At 41.4% G+C, this 21,479-nt stretch overlaps 1 protein-coding gene across 2 annotated transcripts in view; it reads left to right on the plus strand.

The window, feature by feature from the left end:
- The first annotated feature begins 1,049 nt into the window (after positions 1–1,049).
- The window catches only part of DGCR8 (DGCR8 microprocessor complex subunit), a 30,223-nt gene continuing 9,793 nt past the window's right edge, over positions 1,050–21,479 (plus strand). For both annotated transcript variants that reach the window (XR_014506040.1, XM_083418273.1), the window contains exons 1-10: positions 1,050–1,341; positions 7,610–8,610; positions 9,022–9,181; positions 11,562–11,704; positions 12,548–12,830; positions 14,638–14,835; positions 16,170–16,271; positions 16,893–16,991; positions 17,890–17,972; positions 21,199–21,299. Coding sequence is in view for 1 of the 2 variants with exons in the window: in XM_083418273.1 (XP_083274399.1) it covers positions 7,891–8,610; positions 9,022–9,181; positions 11,562–11,704; positions 12,548–12,830; positions 14,638–14,835; positions 16,170–16,271; positions 16,893–16,991; positions 17,890–17,972; positions 21,199–21,299 (1,889 nt within the window). In the remaining variant the exon portion in view is untranslated. The remainder of the gene's footprint in view (positions 1,342–7,609; positions 8,611–9,021; positions 9,182–11,561; positions 11,705–12,547; positions 12,831–14,637; positions 14,836–16,169; positions 16,272–16,892; positions 16,992–17,889; positions 17,973–21,198; positions 21,300–21,479) is intronic.

The raw sequence follows: 21,479 nt of genomic DNA on the forward strand, positions 1-21,479 counted from the left end.
GGTTAAGGAAACACCTAGGTACTTTAAATGAATTCAAATATCCAGGGCCTGATGAGCTGCACCCAAGGGTACTAAAGGAGCTTGCAGGTGTGATCTTTGTCTATTATAATTGACCATTCTTGGAAAGCAGATAAAGATCCCTGTAGTTGGAGGCAGGCAAATGGGAGACTGATATCAGGAAAGGTCCTAGGAACAGATTCATTGTGGTCTGGCTGTAGGCACTTAGAAAAGGATGCTGCGATGACTAAGACCCAGCATGGGTTTCCAGTGGCGTAGCGTGGGTTGTCAGCACCCGGGGCAAGGCAAGTAATTTGCACCCCCTAACCCGTGGATTTGCGCCTCCTAACCCCAACCCCCAGATGTTGCGCCCGGTGCGGCCAGCCCCCCCTGCACCCCCCACGCTACGCCACTGTGGGTTTCTCCAAAAAGGAGTCATGTCTGCCGAATCTTATTTCTCTATTTGGTAAAATTGCAGGCTTTGTGGAATGTTGTAGGTATAGTGTATACTGATTTCAGTAAGGCTTTTCAAGGGATGGTTGTGGGATGCATTCTGGATTACAGGGGGTTGGACTAAATCAGGCATCCCCAAACTCGGCCCTCCAGCTGTTTTGGGACTACAACTCCCATCATTCCTAGCTAAGAGGACCAGTGGTCAGGGATGATGGGAGTTGTAGTCCCAAAACATCTGGAGGGCCGAGTTTGGGGGTGCCGGGACTAGATGATCCCTGGGGAATCCCTTCCAACTCTAGGATTCCAGGATTCTGCCCAGAAAGCCACCATCTTTTCCCGCCTGCCTCATGGAAGCCTCCCTTGGCTCCTCCCTCACACCTCACTCGACCGAGCCGTTTTGGCGTTGTTGTTTTTAAAACCTAACCGCCTTTCGCCTCCTTGCTCCCGCCCCTCCTCCCGTCTCGCGCCTGTTGTTTCTTACGCCGACGGCCGCCGCGCGCAAAAAGCCGGCATTCAGCCAATGGGCAGAAAAGGCGGGAGCCAGAACGCGTCCAGCCCTCGACGGCGATTGGCTGGGAGAGGACCCAGCCCAAAAAAGAGAAAAAGCCTCGAGAGGAGGGGAGGGAGAGAACGTTTAAAGATGGCGGCCGTGGCAACGAGAAGGCGGTTTCCCTGAGAGGGGGCGGGAGGGAAGGGAAATAAAAGAAGCTCCCGCGACGGAGGAGGAGGAGAAGAAAAAGGAAAAAAAGATAACGACGCCGGCGCGGCCCCTTCCTCCTACCCCGGCTGGTTTCTCCCCCCTCACTTTGGCTTTGGAGGTGGGGCGAGGAGAAAGCACAAACGCGAGCCCTCGAGCGAGGAGCGGCAGGGACTACTCCGGGCATGGCCCAGGTGGGTGCCGGGCCTGTGGGCTCCGGCAGGGCGCGGCGAGGAGAGAACGGGGCCTTGGCGCGGCCTGGCCGCCTCAGCTCCGCCGTCCTTGGACTGTAGCGGCACGCGTGCGAGAGAGCCCATTCCCGGGCCTAGGCCCTGCGCAGCTACTGGGGGGGGGAGCGGTCTTGTGTGTAGGGAGCGGGTGGTGGAGATGCGGAATGATAACGGGGAATCATCCCTGCGGAGCCCCCGGGCCTTCTTTTTATTCGGCTTGGGCCTCGCGGTTCCCGGAGGAGGCGGAAGCTCCGTGGTTGGTGGCGGAACCTTGTTGATGCGGCTGAGGCGAATTACTTTTTCTCTCTCACCCGCCTTTAAACAAAAAAACCCCCCACGTTGAATGAAATTATATGGAAGTGGGTGCGAAATGGGGTTTTTTGGGGGGTGGCGGGGAGGGAAACCTTAGTAAGACCAGCGCGTGCAACCCCCGATCCCTCAAGATTTGGTTTTTTTATTATTTAATAAATAAATATATTGGATAGCAGGGCGGGATACAAAAGTGAGACCGAAGATGGCTATGCTATTACTTACCACCGTCGTGAAATTATGGGCGGATACACCCAGAACAGTTGTTTATGGTAGTAGTTTGAGGGCTGTAGTGTACTGGCTTGATGACTTGTGCAGGTAGGAGGTAAGAGGTTTAATTTCTTCGGGCTTTTTTAAAAGCACCAAAAAGAATGCCCTGGTCTTGTGGCCTTTGAAAAACTTGCAGGTGCTTTCCTTGGTTAGAGCCAGTTTGGTCTTCAAAGAAAGTGATCAAGGAGGCTTTATTATGCTTTTGATAAGTCGAGATTGATTGAGGAAAGCTTTTGCCACACCATAGAGAACAAAAAGCGGTGCCATAATCTATTTGCTTAATTTATTTATTTAAGTAATGCATATATTCTACTTTCTAAAATTTCTCAAGGCAACAATATTAAGAGGAAAGATTGAGATATAGCAGTGTTTATCATGGCCCAAGACAGTCTCATTTAAAAAAAAAAAAATTGTTTAACAGACTAACACTGCTACCACCCTAGAATCAGGTTTCGTTGTGTTTTTGAAACTTATCTCTAGTAGCTGGACTGAGAAAGATCCTTGTAAGATCCTGAAGAATGGTTGCTCTGTCTTTGTATGAAGCAGTTTCCTCTTTCTTCAAAGACTGCAGTCCATAGTTTCCTCTAGTCCAGCATCCTGCTTCCAGTTTGATCATCCTCTCTCCCACCCACCCCACATTCATTATTCTATCATTTGTTACCTACTGGATTTTGAAGAAGGGTCAGCCTTCTCTTAAAGGATGGTGGTGAGGAGCTTGTTCTTAGCCCTTTTTTTTGCTACATTTTGAAAGGATTTTTACCTTACTCTGTAACACTAGACAGCCCCTACACAGAAAACAGTGTGTGGTGGTTGTGATCTAGCCCCCACCTGATGTTTGCATCCTGCATGGTCTATAGTCTACAGAACATCTTATGTAATCTAAGTGCTGTTGTGTTTGGAAGGGAAGAAATTGTTTAACTCAGGCTTGTTAAATTCCAGTAGGGTTACCTGCTTTCATGCCCCAATAAATAAAAGGAAGGAGGGAAACTTTAATCAACTTGATTTTGGTTTGTTGGACTTTTGAAAGGATGGTAGCAGGACCAATTCTTTGTTGTTACTAAGCGCACCATCCTAGAACTTTGCTTGTATTCACAAGTGTTGCCACATGTTAACCATTTTTAAAACTTGGCTTAGCATTTAAATGACAGTGTTTATTTAGGTGAGGTGTGGCTCAGCATCACATAAGTGATTCTGCAGTTTCTGCATCATAGTGTGTGTGTTCTACTGGGCAGAGATTTATTTATTTGTTGTATACAGCACCTAGCACACTGATGCCTCATAACTGGATAGTAATTGAAAATAATAAACATGGTATATAGTGTTTTATGGGTGTTCAAAGCTCTGATTTCTACAACAGCTTTGCATGGTTGCCTGGTATTAGGGTCATGTTGGGGAGGGGGGAAGCGTGGCTGCCTAAGGTTACATGGCTCAACTTGGCTGAGAACCACTCTGGGCTGGGAAAACCTGTCACCTCTGAATCCCAAAGGAGTTTGGAGTATGTATCAACCAATTAGTTGCTTAGTTTCTCCATTGCAAAACATATATGCCAAAGTCACTTAGTGGAGCATGTTCTTGCAAATGGGAGGCCAGTAGGCACAGAAAATACATTTGGCTTAGCTGCTTTACTATATAATATAGAACTTTGATTTTTATAAGCTATTTTTGTACATTCAGGGATTGCCTGAGTGGATACTAGAAAAATCATTGGGAATATCCATGCGACAGCTGAGAGAGGCTTGAAGTTGTTTGGTCTCTTCTTTTGCTACTAAAGAAATTATGAAGTCTAGGGACTTTCTCTTTCAGACATAGTTATGGGGTGATGACAGCTTGCCTGGGTTTGTGAACCAGTTGTATTTTGTAATTTTCTGGTATCACTTTCACACTATGAACTTTAGTGGATTTTCAGGAACTTAATTAAATATTGGAGATAAGTACAAAAACATACTAATTTGAAATTGTTTTGTTGGTCTTTCGACCGCAATAAAGTTTTAATGATAACATACTAAGCTACAAAATCTGTTACTACTCTATGCTGTTTGCTTTGTTAGAGTTTGAATAGTGGGTCTGTCTGCAGTTTTTGGTAATTTTCTCTGTCTTTGGTCAATAATAATTCGGTCATTAATTTCAGCATTCTAACATTAACACATTCCAGTCAGTTAGACCAGAGGTTTTCAACCTTTTTGAGACCACGGCTCCCTTGACCAACTACACTCTTTCTGCGGCACCCCTGTGGGGCTCAGGAGCCTAGTTATGTCACCTCTTGCCTCTCACCCTCCCTTGTGGAGTATTCCCTCAGCCTCCTTTCCCCTCTCCTTGGGAGTCCTTTGGGCAGCTGCTGCTGTCCTCCCTGGTCTCTGAACTGCCCCCCCCCCCCCGCCCCAAAGAGAGGTGCCTCCAAGTGAAACCATTCGACTGTGGAGCTTATAGCCAGGGCTGCTGCAATAAACAGCTGTGCAAGCCTTTGGGAGGCCAAGATGCAGGAGGGCATCAGAGGAGGAAGGGAAGAGGAACAGAGGTAGTGTTGCCTGTGGTACCCCTGACCATCATTCAAGGCACCCCAGGGTACTATGGCACACTGGTTGAAACCCACTTACACTATGATTGGGACTTGTTTCTGAATAGGTAAATGGTACTTGCATGTTAACCTGGTGTATTTGGACTCAGCTATACAGCTGCAAATAAAACGTTTTAAGTGTGTTGTAAAGTGTATTATACAATTGTGACACTAGATAGCGATGGTGAACTATGGCAAATTCAATATATTCAATATATTTTTCAAACTTTTTTTAAAAAAGCATTTTAACAGGGTTATTTATATGAGTCTAGATTCCTCCCCCAGATAATACATTTTTGACAGATATTTCTGTACAGTCGTACCTTGGATCCCGAATGCCTTGCAAGTCAAATGTTTTGGCTCCCGAACGCCACAAACCCGGAAGTGAGTGTTCCGGTGTGTGAATGTTATTTGGAATCTGAATGCCTGGTGCTGCTTCCGCGGTTTCCAAACATTTTAGAAGTCAAACGGACTTCTGAAACGGATTTCGTTTGACTTCTGATGTACGACTGTATTTTGTAATTTCGGCACTGTATATGTTTGCTGCAGGAAACATTGCTGGTACAATCATAACGTGTACTTTACGTGTACTGTATCGTATGTGTACCCTAGAAGAATGGAATGATAGAACTGTAGAATTAGAAAGTACCCCAAGGGCAATCTAGTCCAATCCCCCACAATGCAGGAATCTCAGCTAAAGCATCCATGACAAATTGCCACCCAACCTCTGCTTTAAAGCCTCCTCTGAAGGAGGGTCCACAGTCTCCTAAAGGAGTCTGTTCTACTGTTGAACAGCTCTTACTGTCAGAAAGTTCTTCCTGATGTTTAGAAGAAAACAAGTTTAGTATTCATGGAAACAGTCATTGTGTTATAACCATCTACCACTCATTTATGGAATTGTGACATCTGCACATCAAAACAGCATTGTTCCTTTTAAGTTTATGTAAGCTGGGTCTTCCTTCCATTTTATACAAACCAGTAGGTTCTCCTATTCTCACTTTTTAAAGAAGAAATAGAAGTATTCTTCCAGACTTCCATCCATCTGCATTTATGTACTCTTCCTCCTCTCAGATAAACTTAATGTGGAAAGTTAAACTCTTGCACCCCCCCTTTCCCCCCGCAAATCTATTAATTCATGGTAGGAGCAATGGGGAGAGGGAGTTGTGTTGAAATTGCATCTCCTATGTAGTGTGTTGGGGGTGTGAATGTTTGAAAGTACTGTGTATGGTAGGGCTGGATGATACCAGTTTTTTGCCATTGCAATATATCACCTGCTAAACATTGTGATATATCACAATGTTTGAAATAAGGATGAAGCTATGCAGAGGCATTGGCTAGCTTCACGGTTTTTCCCATATTTTTGCATAGCGTGCGCGCACACTCCTTATGATTGGTGATATATTGCCAGGTCAAAAATTATGAAACTGATATCACAATATGGACATCAAACCAGTTCTGGACAGTATATTGATATATCACCCAGCCTTAGTGCATGGAAGTATTTAGTTTTCTTTGAAGTTTGAATTGAGCTGATCCAAACAGCTGGGTTTTGTGGGATGTGGGAGTAATTCCTTTATTCCCTGCTGGTAGGATTTTTTTGGGGGGGGGTTATATAGAGGGACTTGGAGAAATCAATTAGCAACAGGTAAGAATTTCCCATCTTATCTCTCCATGGTCACTGCAGTGAAAATAAGTACTGTACTTTTCTGTGTATAAGACTAGGGTTTTTTGCTCAAAAATAATGTTGGGGGGGGCTCGTGCATTGGGGGGCTGGGTGATTGGTTGAGCCCCCCCAAAATAGGGGGTGTCTTATACACGGGGGGTGTTATACACAGAAAAATATGGTATATATGTCTTTAAAATATAATATACTTGAAAACCTTTGATTTTAATGTAGGTTTTTAAAATGGGCAGTAAAAGGGTGGTTTGCTGTAGAAAATATTTTGGGAGAGGCTCTTCAGGATTAATATCTCCTGTCCTGTGGGTAGGGCACATAGAGATAATTGTGTTTTCTGAATTTCACTCTACGAGTGCAAGAGAAGACCACAGTGCAATAAGAATTTTATTCACAGGTTTAATTACTACCAGCTGCGCAAATTGCTCTCTCACACAAACTATTTTATATATTTATATATATTATTAAATAGAGATATATTAGATAGGGATATAGAGATATATATGAAGCCCAGATTAAAAGTGTGTATGTGCAGCTAAAATAACATATCATTTATAGGTAACCTCATTTAGGATTTTATTAAGGAAGCAGTCCCTAAAATATGCCAACCTCAGATATGTTATTTATGGTGGTCTTAAGCTTCTCTAAAGATATCCAGTGAGTGCCTCTCTCAGCTGATTTGAACCCTGCATCATCTTCCTTTTAGCCTGCACTTGTCATTATCTAGTCTTGCAGCACAGATGTATGCATTTGTTGCGTCAAAATGTGTGAGAAAAATAACATGCAGATTGCTACACAGAAGTGATGTTCATGTATGAGAACCATCTTGTGTAAAGTCATTCTTAAGATTCTGTGACTGCTCATATTGGTGTAACTGTGTGTACATCACTGGAATCATTCCAGTATCCTTGTAGTTATCCTTTATGTTGTCTCTGGGTTTCAGATTTTGTTAATGTAGATAAAGACAATAAACCTAATAATAATAATACTCTAATATTTATGAGGTATTACTGTCTCACTAGAATTAGCATTTAGGTAGTCAAATGTTTCATATGAAAGGAGCTTGCTTTTTTAAAAACTTGGAATTAAAAATAAAACTGTATTTTCTGTGTGCCAATATTAGCTTTCAATAGCATGTGAGCCAGTAACTGTGTTGTAGTCTGTTCAGCAGTTCGTTGACTTAAAGAAGAATAGGTACTTTTGCATAGCCCCATTTTAATGCTTCAACTGCTTGTTCAAGTCCACCTGCTTGTTCAGTCACCATAAGCATTAGTTTTTAGATTAAACTGCTGTTTGTGTTGCTGTTTAACAGCATGTAGGTAAAACATGTCATTCTGAATTTTGTGTAGCAGAATTGTCCTTTAGAATTAGAGAGCAATAGAAAGAAAGCTTCTCTGATTATTCTTTTTTTTTTCTCTTTGTAGGTTGAAAGAAGAAAAGGACACCTGCATGCGGCCAGTGAAGATGCTCTTTACTTCGACATCAGCTATTTAAGCTGAATGCATTGTGATTTCCAGTAATTGAGACAGTGGTTCTGAAAGCTGTCTACATTAATGAAAAGAACAATGTAGTCAGCTTAATTGAATCATCAGTGTTGCATATTGAATAGAGCATGACAAATCCGATCTTGATGGACTTCTTCATGTTAGGAGTATAGATCCAGATACCTTTTATTTAAAGCCTTGTTTTTTTGTAAGTTTTAATTATGGAGAATTATGAAAATGCACCTCCCCTTCCAAAAGAGCCAGCAACAGAAGCGAATGTGGAGAACCATTCTTGTCCCCCACCACTGCCGCCTAATGAACAGCCTCCACCACCTCCCCTGCAAACGTCCAGTGACGCAGAGGTAATGGACGTTGGCTCTGGTGGTGATGGACAGTCAGATACCCCTGCTGGGGACGCACACACTGTCGGCAGAATACAACTTCTCACAAAGGGATCGTCATACTACAAAAGTCGTCTTATCGTAGATCCTAATAGTGACCAAAGCCCAAGAACTGCTCGTCATGCGCCGTCAGTTAGAAAGTTCACCCCTGATCTTAAGTTGCTTAAAGATGTAAAGATTAGTGTTAGCTTTACAGAGAGCTGCAAAAGTAAAGACAGAAAAGTTCTGTACACTGGAGCTGAGCATGGTTATGAAGCAGATACAGATTTAGGTATTAATAATGTTAATGGGGGTATGCATGCTTGTCCTCTGGGTGGGGGTAGTAATGGTCAAGCTACACGAGTAGCTGGTGAAAGTGATGACAAAAAGGAGGATGAAAATGATGTAGATCAGGAAAAGCGAGTTGAGTATGCAGTTCTGGATGATTTAGAAGATTTTACAGAAAATTTGATGGAAATAGATGAAGAAGGAGGGTTTACGTCTAAAGCAATCGTTCAGAGAGACAAAGTGGATGAAGAAACCTTAAGCTATTCTTACGAGGTAAGTCAATTCTGTTTCTAATTTCAAACATGTCTCCAGGTTTTATATATTAACTAAAAGGTCTCTGTACCAAGTAATATTCAGCTTATAACAAATGCTTAAATTTAGGAGTGGTGTTAAGAGCTGCTTAACTGTATGAAATATACATTTAGACAGTACTGAGAATGGATATGTTGTGATTTGTTTTTTTGTTTCAGTATGAAGGCTGTGAGGTTTGTTATTCTAGAGAATGCTAAGAAAGCGTCAAGTTATTAATAATTTACTTAAAACATGACACCTTAATTCTTAGTTGGCTTATGATGGGGATGGGATTTTGTGGATCCCTGTACAAATCATTCTTGCTTTGACTTCAGTATTGTCTGAGGAGGAGACTAGGTATAGGGGCATGGTATATCACAATGTGTTTTTCAGGATGAATTTGATAATGATGTGGATGCTTTGCTGGAAGAAGGCCTTTCTGTTCCTAAGAAAAGGAGAATTGATGAGAAATATGCAGGGGAGAGTGACCATCAGTCTGATGGAGAGACAACTGTGCAGCCAATGATGACCAAAATAAAAACAGTCCTTAAAAGTAAGCTATTTACATTATGTATAACTATAGATATGTTTACTATGTACTCTTTTTTGCAGTAATATTTTTGAGGTAATGGTCTGAACATACCCACAATATATTAGTTATATTAGTCCAAAAGCAGTCCATCGGCCAGGTCTTGTGGCCTCCTTGATATCAGCCTTATTTTTTTCTTTCTGAAGCAGGTAGCAAAACCAGGAAGTTCCTGGTTGGCCACCATAGATGATAAGAAATACGGAGTTGTAGGCTCCTCTGGGCCAGCCCAATATATTTTGGCACCTGAAGCAAACCACAAAATGCACCCCTCCCCCAACAGGGAAGAAGGGGTGTGAAGAGCTACGTCAGGAATAAGGGGAGAATAAAGATCTGTATCGGGAGCAAGGGTGGAAGGAAACTAGTAGCAGCACCTATTTGCCCAGTGGCTGCTGTAGCTGCTGAGGAGGTAACAGATCTGGCTTCCAAAGAGTGTACTACAGCTGTCACTGCCATTGGTGCAGTGGCAGCAGTGGGCAATGCATTCCTTGGGGGTTGGATCTACTGCCCCTGTGGATCCTGCTCCCTGAGGCAGTCACTTCATCTTGCCTCATGGGTGGGCTGGCCCCGAGGCTCACACAGGCTGCGTAACCCAGGTAGATTGGGATCTCTGGATCAGCGGTAGATTGGCAAGGGTTTCTGAGTCTCAATTGCTGAACAGTATCAACTGCGATGTGACCCTCCCCTCCCCCCCCCAATGTCCCATTAGACTGATGAAACAAGAAAAGCTTGGAGTGCCAAAAGTACATTTCTGTGTGGAAGAATGATGAACTCTGCTTGGTTCTGGTACTTAAAACCATTTACTCAGCAGCTGCTTAGAGTCATCACACACTCTTAAATCTAAGTGTGCGTCTTTTGGATCTAGCTCTTCTTTGATCTTGAGGCTCTATTAAAATCCAAAGTAGATCCCGCAAGCCTTAAGTCTGCTCTACCCTGTCATAGACATTTATTGTATATTAGTGTTGTGGAATCCTAAAGGAGAATATTTTAGATAGATGTTGAATGTGAGGTTTATGAAGGTAAACTCTCAACACCTTCATTAGAAATCTTCGAGGGGTACTAGACTTGTGGAGAATATGCAGTTTTTATTCTCGGTAGGACCAGTATCTCAGAGGAAAAATAACATCTCATTAAAATGCCACACATAGGTTTTGCAGGCTGGTGGTACTTGGCAGCCCAATTCATTGCATGTATACTTGGAAATAAGTCTTGCTTTGTTCAGTGGTAGTTTCTGTCAAACAAGTGTGCTCAGGATTGCAGCCTAAATCAAGCTGGTTGTGATGTGGAAAAGAGTATTAAATATTTTGCCTTTTGCTTGATTTTTTTAAAAAAATGCACATGGCTTCTCTTGAAGTTAATAAATTACAATAAAGATGGAATGTTTTCAGTCCTTTCTGATGCCACAAAAAGGGGGCAAGTGCATATTCCTAGGGATTTGCATTCCCTGCTCTTTTTCTGATGAAAAAGGAGAGGTACAAAAAGAGGCCTGCAATAAATATATTGAACAGCGGTCAGTATTTGTAAGAAATCAATCTTTCAGTGTGATAGCACCCACTGCCATACTTTAGGGAAGTCTACCCATGTTTAAATCTGGCTTTCAGTTCATCATCAATTTTAATTATTTTTTGGAAGATTTTAAGTCAGCTTTCCAAATTGTGTGACAACATGTTAGTGTGTCGGCTGCAGTGTGTAGGTGTGTTACGTGAATGCTCCCTGTGCTGCTGAGGGGTTAGTTTAACCTCCAGTTTGCTAGTAAATCTGAATTACTTGTCATGAAATGATGCACGTGTAAAAAATGTGTCACCAACACGAATAGTTGGGGAAACTCTGCTTTAAGTAGTTGTTTTGCTGTTTTTTTACTGATAATTTAATCATTTTGTTCTTTTTGTAAACAGCTTGTAAGGGTTTTAAAAAGTTGATACGGTGCAGCAAACAAGTTGCAGCTTGAATAATACTGAGGATGAGAGAGAGAAAAAAAACCAATATATTCATATTTACTTCCATTTTGCTTTCATGTGCAACTTGCTGTTCAAAATACTGTTTCACCCTGGAAAGCAAATTGCTAACTTTGTGTACAGGTTGGAAGTAAATGCAATCTGACCACTTCAAAATATTACCGGGACGTATGGGGCATCGATTGAATGTCATTGTGGGCCTTCAAAAACAGGGAGCCCCTGTTAACTAGGGGTTGGGAGAGGTGGCAGCAGCTTTTACTCTCCTCTTGGTTGATCATTTACACTGATATATTTCTTTGATATATAACTTCAGACTACTTGTGTATCCTTCCAACCACTTTTGTTGTGATAAGACATCTTGTGCATTGAGCAGTTTCTCCTTTTTTCTGAAGGTCGTGGCCGTCCACCTACAGAGCCCTTGCCTGATGGATGGATCATGACATTCCATAACTCTGGCATTCCTGTATATCTGCACCGAGAATCCAGAGTTGTCACCTGGTCCAGACCTTACTTCTTAGGAACAGGAAGCATAAGGGTATGGAACAGACTTCAATAAATTTGGTCATTTAGAGAAATTAGATTTTGAATATATCTGTAGCCTTTTGTTGCGATTATTGTATTGTTGACAAAATGTCACTGAATGTAGTTGCCTAAAGACCTACTTTGGTTTTACTTGCTGGTTCAGTTAATGTTTCTAAAAATGCGATGTGTTTCTAAGAATTAGCTTCCACAGTAGCTTGGGAAACCAAGTTAAATATGAAGGTATCTGAATAATATGTAGATTGTATGGGGAAATATTGCCTCTTTTAATGCCATTTGTATAAATATATTTTAGAATTTTACTAGGCTGTATCTAAGTCATAATTGGAAACATACAGCAAATTCAACAATGTTATAAAATTTTGTATTTTCACAATCATATCATGCTGTTGCTTCATTATCTTCATTTATTAAACTGGGCATTTTATAGGAGCAATGGAGTTTCAGTGGATTGCACTTACGTTCACATGGTACTCTGGTAATAACTGAATAACTGCATTAACAAATAAAATAATAAATTCAGCATGACTTTGCATAGCTCCAAAGTGCAATTCCCTTTTGTTCACATGCATACAACTTCCATTCAGATGTTGAAGGAAATAAATGGTTGACATGCTGTGGCTGGCTATATAAAGCATAAAATAGCTTTTTGACAACATCGTCAATTTTCTTGAAAATGCTCACCTACCAAATCTCTACAAAGTTTTCAGGATCTTCAGGCTTTGCTGGTGTATGATAGGGGAGGCATATAGCAAACTTTGAACCCTACTGGAAGATGTTAGATCTGGGTTTTTAGATTTGTTCTCATAATTTTAACTTTAAAATTTTATATTTGCAGAAACATGATCCCCCGTTGAGTAGCATTCCATGTTTGCATTATAAGAAAATGAAGGAAAATGAGGAAAGGGAACAAAGTAATGACATCACCCCAAATGGGGAAGTATCGCCTATAAAACTCATGGATAAGTCTTTAGAATTTGACTGCCAAACAGAGGAGCCGGACTCCACTGCTGCTGATTCTGGGACTTTAGATGAGAAAGACCCACCCGGGGGAGATGCAGCACAAGGAGCCTTAGGTCAAGTTAAGGCCAAGGTTGAGGTGTGCAAAGATGAATCCGTAGGTAAGTGTCAAAAATGTTGATTTCTTGAGCGATAAGAATCTAACTCAAGCATGTAGGCTTCCTTGTGGATACTATGGCACTTGGCTTACAGATGTAGAACTTGCGAACGCAGAGGGCTGCAAGCCTAGGAGATTTCTATACTAAACCCGTTGTTGTTGTTTAGTTGTTTAGTCGTGTCTGACTCTTCGTGACCCCATGGACCAGAGCACGCCAGGCACTCCTGTGTTCCACTCCCTCCCGCAGTTTGGTCAGACTCATGTTTGTAGCTTCGAGAACACTGTCCAACCATCTCGTCCTCTGTCGTCCCCTTCTCCTTGTGCCCTCCATCTTTCCCAACATCAGGGTCTTTTCCAGGGAGTCTTCTCTTCTCATGAGCTGGCCAAAGTATTGGAGCCTCAGCTTCAGGATCTGTCCTTCCAGTGAGCACTCAGGGCTGATTTCCTTAAGAATGGATGCGTTTGATCTTCTTGCAGTCCATGGGACTCTCAAGAGTCTCCTCCAGCACCATAATTCAAAAGCATCCATTCTTTGGTGATCAGCCTTCTTTATGGTCCAGCTCTCACTTCCATACATCACTACTGGGAAAACCATGGCTTTAACTATACAGACCTTTGTTGGCAAGGTGATGTCTCTGCTTTTTAAGATGCTGTCTAGGTTTGTCATTGCTTTTCTCCTAAGGAGCAGGCGTCTTTTAATTTCGTGACTGCTGTCATCATCTGCAGTAATCATGGAGCCCAAGAAAGTAAAATCTCTCACTGCCTCCATTTCTTCACCTTCTATTTACCAGGAGGTGATGGGACCAGTGGCCATGATCTTAGTTTTTTTGATGTTGAGCTTCAGACCATATTTTGCGCTCTCCTCTTTCACCCTCAATAAAAGGTTCTTTAATTCCTCCTCACTTTCTGCCATCAAGGTTGTGTCATCTGCATATCTGAGGTTGTTGATATTTCTTCCAGCAATCTTAATTCCGGCTTGGGATTCATCCAGCCCAGCCTTTCACATGATGAATTCTGCATATAAGTTAAATAAGCAGGGAGACAATATACAGCCTTGCCGTACTCCTTTCCCAATTTTGAACCAATGAGTTGTTCCATATCCAGTTCTAACTGTAGCTTCTTGTCCCACATAGAGATTTCTCAGGAGACAGATGAGGTGATCAGGCACTCCCATTTCTTTAAGAACTTGCCATAGTTTGCTGTGGTCGACACAGTCAAAGGCTTTTGCATAGTCAATGAAGCAAAAGTAGATGTCTTTCTGGAACTCTCTAGCTTTCTCCATAATCCAGCGCATGTTTGCAATTTGGTCTCTGGTTCCTCTGCCCCTTCAAAATCCAGCTTGCAATACAGTAAATGCTAATTCGGTCTTCCATTTCTCCTTCAATTTGTAATGAAATGCTGCTGCTGCTTGTGTGTTTTAAATACAATTCCATTGTATTTAGTTGTAGTTATAAGCATTTACTTGGTTTGTTGTATGCTGCAGCCCTTTTTCAGTTCTCCGATGGAAGCACATGTTAAAATAATTTGGATGTGCAGTAAAACTAATGTATAAATCTTTACTTCAAATATTCCATCATCATGCATAGTGAAATGCTAGAATTGTAGCATAGCTGGGACGTGCCAGCCATCAAAACTAGGGGTTGCTAACCTTTTGAGGCCTGTGGGCACACTTGCAAACTGGGGACATTTGAGTGGGAACGCTTGCACACAGCAGCAGAATGCTTCTTTTGAGCCTAACCATTTTGTCACTGTCTTTGTAATGTAAAGGTGGTAGTTTTAACTTGACCATGGGGATTGAATATTTTTCCTAGATCTTGAAGATTTTAGACACTATCTTGAAAAGCGTTTTGATTTTGAACAAGTAACTGTAAAGAAATTCAGAACCTGGGCAGAGAGACGACAGTTCAATCGTGAGATGAAGAGGAAACAAGCAGAATCTGAGCGACCCATTTTACCAGCCAATCAAAAACTTATTACTTTGTCTGTGCAAGATGCACCCACAAAAAAAGGTAAGCCGTTTTATGTGTAACTTTTTTCATTAGTCTGAGTTGAATTAGTACTGGAAGTAACAAAATGCATGTGTAAAAATGATCCTAGCTTCCCTGCAGAACAGGTTGCTTGTAATCACCTGGTTCCTCTTTAAATATGAAAATTTGGGTTTTCATACCCCAAAATGGTCAGGGCACCAGGTTCTAATAAGGCTCAATTGATGATTTCCCTGCCTTTCATAAAACTGACTTTCTTGCCAAAAAACTTTTTTTTGAATGCTTATAGAAGTCTTGTCTTGATTTCAAGCTATGACAGTATTAAAACTGCTTGTCTTCATTACAGATAATTGCTTTTGGATATGGTAATGTTTTGTTTTAGAAGGACTTGGGACATAATACTTTCCTTGTTTAATTGTGCAGCGACCAATTTGTTGTAAGACCATGTGAGGAGAGGTACAGAAGTAGTGAAGCCATGCTATCTGACTTACACTTTATGGAAGCTTTCCCAAGTACTTCTGTAGCTTGAACCTAATTCTGTACTTGGCAAGTGTAGAATGGTCTACCTGAAATACTTTGCTTTGTAGAGCAGGAAGTGATGGAAACTGAATGGGAAGGGCCAGAGCTCTATTGCAGAACATCTGCTTTGTATGCATAAGGTCTCTGGTTCAATCTTGAGCATCTCCAGGAAGGGGTGGTAGAGGCATGTCTGAAGCCTTGTCAAGCTGCTATCAATCAGTGTAGACCAGTGTTTCCCAACCATGGGTTTCCAGATCACAGTTCCCATCATCCCTGACCACTGGTCTTGCTAGCTAGGGATGTTGGGACCTGTAGTCCAAAAACAACTGGAGACCAAGTTTGGGAAATTCTGGTATAGACAGTACTGAGCTCTGAATTTATAAGCAGCTTCCTATAAGCAGATCATTGAACGTGAAATAGAATATGTCCAGTTATTGTCATTGGGATTGGTTATTGGAGATATTCTATATATCTTCTCCAAAATGAACACTCTAAAATTAAGGAGCGAGTGCACACATACCCAGCCAATGACTCTGCATGTGATAGACATGTGTCTCCTTTTCCCCCTCACACATAAAGTATTGTGTAATGTGGGTGTTTCAGTTATAGAGGCATGTCCAAGCAATTCTTGCACTTTGAGAAATGTTATGTTGGGGAGGAGTAGAAGAGGGTATGTACCTGCCCCTCTTTCAGGCAAACTGAGTAGTATGTGAACTTGTCTAAGCTGAATTAGAATACTGATTTTACTTTCTGCTTTATGATCAGGAGCTCCTAATCTATATGTTATGCTGTTGGTAGTAAAATCCTTAAAGGCATTTGTAAAATGTTTTTCTTAATAGAGTTTGTTATTAATCCCAATGGGAAGTCTGAAGTTTGCATCCTTCATGAATATATGCAACGAGTCCTAAAGGTTCGACCTGTTTACAATTTCTTTGAATGTGGTAAGTCTTCACTATAGTATTTTTTTGTAGGACAACAGTTACTTGCAGTGTCTGGGCTGTACATGATCTAAGCTTGAGCCAAGTATTCCAGGAAAATAAACAGTATAGGCATTGACAGGATGCGCACTGCATCTAGAATAACGTAAATTAAGAAGTGTCCCTTGTTGGTTTTGAAGGAAAAACTGACTCATTGTAATGTGCAGATTCCTAGTTTTGTTCATTCAAAATGTCAATCACCAACAAATGGAAATCAAAGTCTTAAGATAGCAGGTCATTGGCCAGCTAATGTGGAATCTGAGAACTACTAAATTAAGAGTTGCATATTGATAGCACTTGTACAAACTTTTTAGATTACATCTTAGAACTTTAACATAGCATCTGAGGACTGTGTTAGCATTTCAAAAACTTTTTTAGTAGTTATGTCACAAACAGATGACATAAGGAAATTGTTGTTTTTATTCTGTAAACCTGTGGTGAAAGCAGCCTGTTTGCATTATTTGGTCAAAATCACTTTTGTTTATCTTGCACAAAGAGAATTGGTAGTTCTCAGACATCCTAAATCATGTAGGTTTAGGATTTGTTTAGAATACGCTGGCTTCCCATTTTCTCTCCTTTTTAAAGAGAACCCAAGTGAGCCTTTTGGAGCCTCGGTTATTATTGATGGAGTGACTTATGGGGCAGGTACAGCAAGCAGCAAGAAACTTGCGAAGAATAAAGCTGGTAATGTAAACCTATTTAAATATCATATATTGAATGTGTGCTTGATAGCCAGTACCAATAAGGTTGCAATCCAAAGAGTGTATGCATTTCAGCTCTACTGTCGGAAAATGGGCTTTACTCCGTAATAAATACATGCAGGTTTAGGGTGTATGTACCTTTTAATACAGGGGTAGCTAACCTTTTCAGTCACCCAGAGGCCACATGTTGTAATGGGCATGTAAGTAGGCATGATTAATTTTGTTTTTTAAAAAACGCAGTCGGGAAGGGGGACCAAAAAAGCTTTGGGCTTCATACATCACAGTGGGGAGCCAGTTTTTTTAAAAATTAAAAATTACTATTTTAAAAAAATGACAGGTTGGAGAGGATATGCGAGTCATGGGTTAGCAATCCCTTCTTTAATGGATAATATTGAGTACAACGTTATTGAACGATTTAAGAAACAATTATAGTACTAGTTCTACAATGTATGGATTAAATAGATTTAGAAGAACTCCTTTAACCTTTTAAACAGGTGATGCAAAGGATGGTGGCTCATGAGGAAAGATGCAGCCTTGGGGCTGCAGTACAGTATTACGTCTCATATTTTTAAGTTGGTGGGATTCAAGCAGTCTCTAACAATGAGCCGGACTGCAGTCTTGGAGCCCTGATGTAATGTATGGAGAGTTCATAGCCTCGGAGCTTGGTGGATTGAGCCTGTGGTATTTAATATTGATTCTGTAAATGCTGTATAAACACATCCTGTGCTTATCACACAAGTTGATTGTAAAATAGAAGCCTTTTTTCTACTGTAAAAACAGTTGGAAATTTTTGTTTTTGGATCATCGACATTTGTCAGAAATGTAATTTTGTGCAATACGCGATTATGGCAAGACCCTAACCCTTTCATTATCTTCCATAGCCCGAGCTACACTGGAAATCCTCATTCCTGATTTTGTTAAACAGACCTCTGAGGAAAAGCCCAAAGATAGTGAGGAACTAGAGGTATGGACTTTACAATGCAATCCTGTGCATCTTAACATGGAAGTAAATCCCATTGAATTCAGTGGGAATTGCTTCCCTGTGTGTGTAGGATTGCAACTTTAATGGAATGTGATACATAATTGTTGTTTTTTGTGGTGGTGTATTTTTATCTTGAGGGACGCCGGTGGTGCTGTGGTCTAAACCACAGAGCCTAGGGCTTGCTGATCGGAAGGTTGGCGATTTGAATCCCCGCAACGGGGTGAGCTCCTGTTGCTTGGTCCCAGCTCCTGCCAACCTAGCAGTTTGAAAGCACGCCAGTGCAAGTAGATAAATATGTACCGCTGCGGCGGGAAGGTAAACGGCATTTCCGTGCGCTGCTCTGGTTCGCCAGAGGCGGCTTAGTCATGCTGGCCACATGACCCGGACAAACTGTCAGCGGACAAACATCAGCTCCCTTGGCCAGTAAAGAGAGATGAGCGCCGCATCCCCAGAGTCGTTCACAACTGGACTTAACTGTCAGGGGTCCTTTACCTTTACCTTTTTATTTTTAGCTCAACCCACACAGTAGCATTTTGCAGTTCTTTTAATAATTAGTTGCATTATCTTACATTGTAGACTGTATGAAAGTGCTTTGAGGATAAAGTTTCAAAAAGTTTTACACTGACACTTTTGAAATAGTGGATTATATCCAAGTGCTCATCATTTAAGAGTAGACCTATTGAAATCAAGTTACTCTAAGTTTATTTAAATGAGTATGACTTAGTTGGAAATATCCCAGTTTCACTAGTAGTCGGATATTTTTTTAAACTGGTGATTAACATTTTCCAACACATAAGTTCATAGATTCATGAGTATAGCTGTTCAGACATGCTAAAATCAGATTGCAATCCTATACACACCTGAGGGCAAGTTCAATTGATTTCAGTAAGGACTTAACTTTGGAGTAGACATACATAGGATAGCAATGTCATATGATAACCTATTTCCAGTGTCTTAAAATGTAACAGTATGTGTCTGCTGTTGAATTGTCATGGTTTGGAATATTTACAACCAGTCCAATAAAATTATTTCTAAATAAAGCTTAGAATTTGTTTTAAATATAATATTTAAATCACACTGAATACGTTTTATTGAATTTTTGCTCCAGTCGTTCTTTGCTCTTCAGAAGAGTTAAGATGTTTGTGCAGCATATAATATTAATACAACATTTTTAGTCTTATTAAATGTAACCAGATATAAATGCTAAATCAGATCTACATCAACCTTAGGACAGTGGGAAATATTCAGACTGAAAGTCTTCCAGAAATACTCAACAATGAACCTAGATATTTTCCTGGACTGTCTAGAATAGGGGGGAAAGTGGGTAATATGAAATTTCATTGAACTTGTCAAAATTTTGAAGCTGAAATGATCTGCTTAATAAGCTGAAATAGGAGTGAGTCTTGCACATCACTGCTTATTTCCTTCTTTCTTAGCAAATTGCAGTTATGCATGGAAGTCTTCAGTTGAACATTTACCAGTTCCAATTAAATGGGAATCTACAGTTACCAATTTTAGAACAAGGCTGGATCTTAGCAGCTTTTTGGAGCTAGTTTATGAGCTGATGTTTTCCAAATCTGGTAGCAATCGTTTTCTGGTTCAGATGAAATGGGAGATTATGGTTAATTGAAGAGTTCCTGGCTTATTGTGCTGGGCTGAGGCAGCAGGTTGACAGAAGACTTGGACATTTTCTTGGCTTATTCATCTGAGATAAGATTGTCTGACTGCTGTGTGTGACTTGTAATAAACTGATTATGACAGTCATTTCCCCCTCTTTCCAAATATTACTATCTTTTAAGGTTAGGCTTATGTGTATTTAGGGTTTTTCCCAGCCTTTACTCATAGTCTTCCAAAATTGTATTAATCTTTGTTTTAGGCTTCCTTAAAGTGGAGTATGTGGCCAGCATAATTATCTTGCTAACTAAAGTGAAGCCAAAGCAAAATAAAGTAGTGGTATTCTTATATAGTGAAACATTTATTTCCCAATGAATTTATTTAAGGCTGCACAAAATGGCAATCAATACCGTATTTTTTGCTCTATGACACGCACCTGACCATAACACGGACATAGTTTTTAGAGGAGGAAAACAAGAAAAAATATTATAAACGAAACAGTGGATGTATGTTTTTTGTGGTTCATGCTGTGACCACAGACATGTGATCTGACGGTGAGTTTGGGGTGACCCAGTGCAAAAAACCTGAGGATCCATGTGGATCCGTGCTTTGTAACCACGTTTTAAGTGGGGAGGGAAGGAAAAGCACTCAAGGGACAAGGAGCACGCGTGGGGGGTGTGGAGAAGGATGCTGCTAATAATGCAGGAGAGGCTCCTCTCCGGCTTTGCTCCTTTAAAACAAGCAGGCTCTGCTTCTCTCCCTCCTCCCCGGCAAGGAAACCACGATAGTAACCAAAAGAAAAATTGCAACCAACACCGTACCCCAACAAGTGCAGTGAGGTCAAAACACACACACACACAGAGAGAGAGATAGAGAACTGGCCCTAAAGGCGCAGGGCGCTGGAAGTCGCAGGGGCGCTGGGGGAGTGAACGGGAAGCAAGAGAAGGAGAAGGAGCCCTCACACAGAGTGTCAATTCTAAAGTTGCAGGGGCGCTGGGAGAGTGAAGGGGAAGGAGCCCTCACACAGAGAGACACACAGAATATCAATCCTAAAGTCGCAGGGGTGCAGGGAGAGTGAACGGGAAGCAAGAGAAGGAGAAGGAGCCCTCACACAGAGTGTCAATTCTAAAGTCGCAGGGGCGCTGGGAGAGTGAAGGGGAATCAGCAGGACGATAGCTCAAGCACACACACACACAGCCCCTACAGTGGCTAATCCAAAATCGGACAGCAAAAACCTGCAGGCAGGGTCAGAGAGCAGGGGTTGTTTTAAAGCAGCCAACTCCCGCTCTGCTTCTCTCCCTCCTCCCCGGCTCCGCTAGCTGACAGGAGCCGCTTACACCCGCTTTGCTGTTTCAAAGCGAGCCACGGACTGCTCACGACTGCAGCAGATTCCCCCGCCATCTGTAGACTTTCTAGGAGGAAAAAACTGTGTGTTATGGAGCGAAATTTACGGTAATAAATTTTGATGGCACAATGCTATGCAGAGTGTTCTGCTTAGTACTGCAGCTCCATTCTTCAGGCATAAACTTTAAAGTCAAGGCTCAGAATTCCTTTTTGCCATTTAAGTAAAGATGATCTACCAATTTTGTTGCAGTATTTTAACCATATCAGTATTGAGGACTCACGGGTATACGAACTGACCAGTAAAGCTGGACTATTGTCTCCATATCAAATCCTTCATGAGTGCCTTAAAAGGTAAGGTTGGGTACTGCTAATGTGTTCAGTAGAATTACGGATATCCCAGCGTACATTCAAATCTCCTGAGCAGTTGTGTGTGGGGGGGGTGCTTTTTACTAATTAAAATTATGTTCATATGTTCTTCTGTTTTTTGTTAATGTTACAATGGCACAAACAATTCATGCTTGAATTCATGCT

This window comes from Podarcis tiliguerta, assembly GCF_965153285.1.
Source record: "Podarcis tiliguerta genome assembly, chromosome: 16".
Taxonomy (NCBI): Eukaryota; Metazoa; Chordata; class Lepidosauria; order Squamata; family Lacertidae; genus Podarcis; species Podarcis tiliguerta.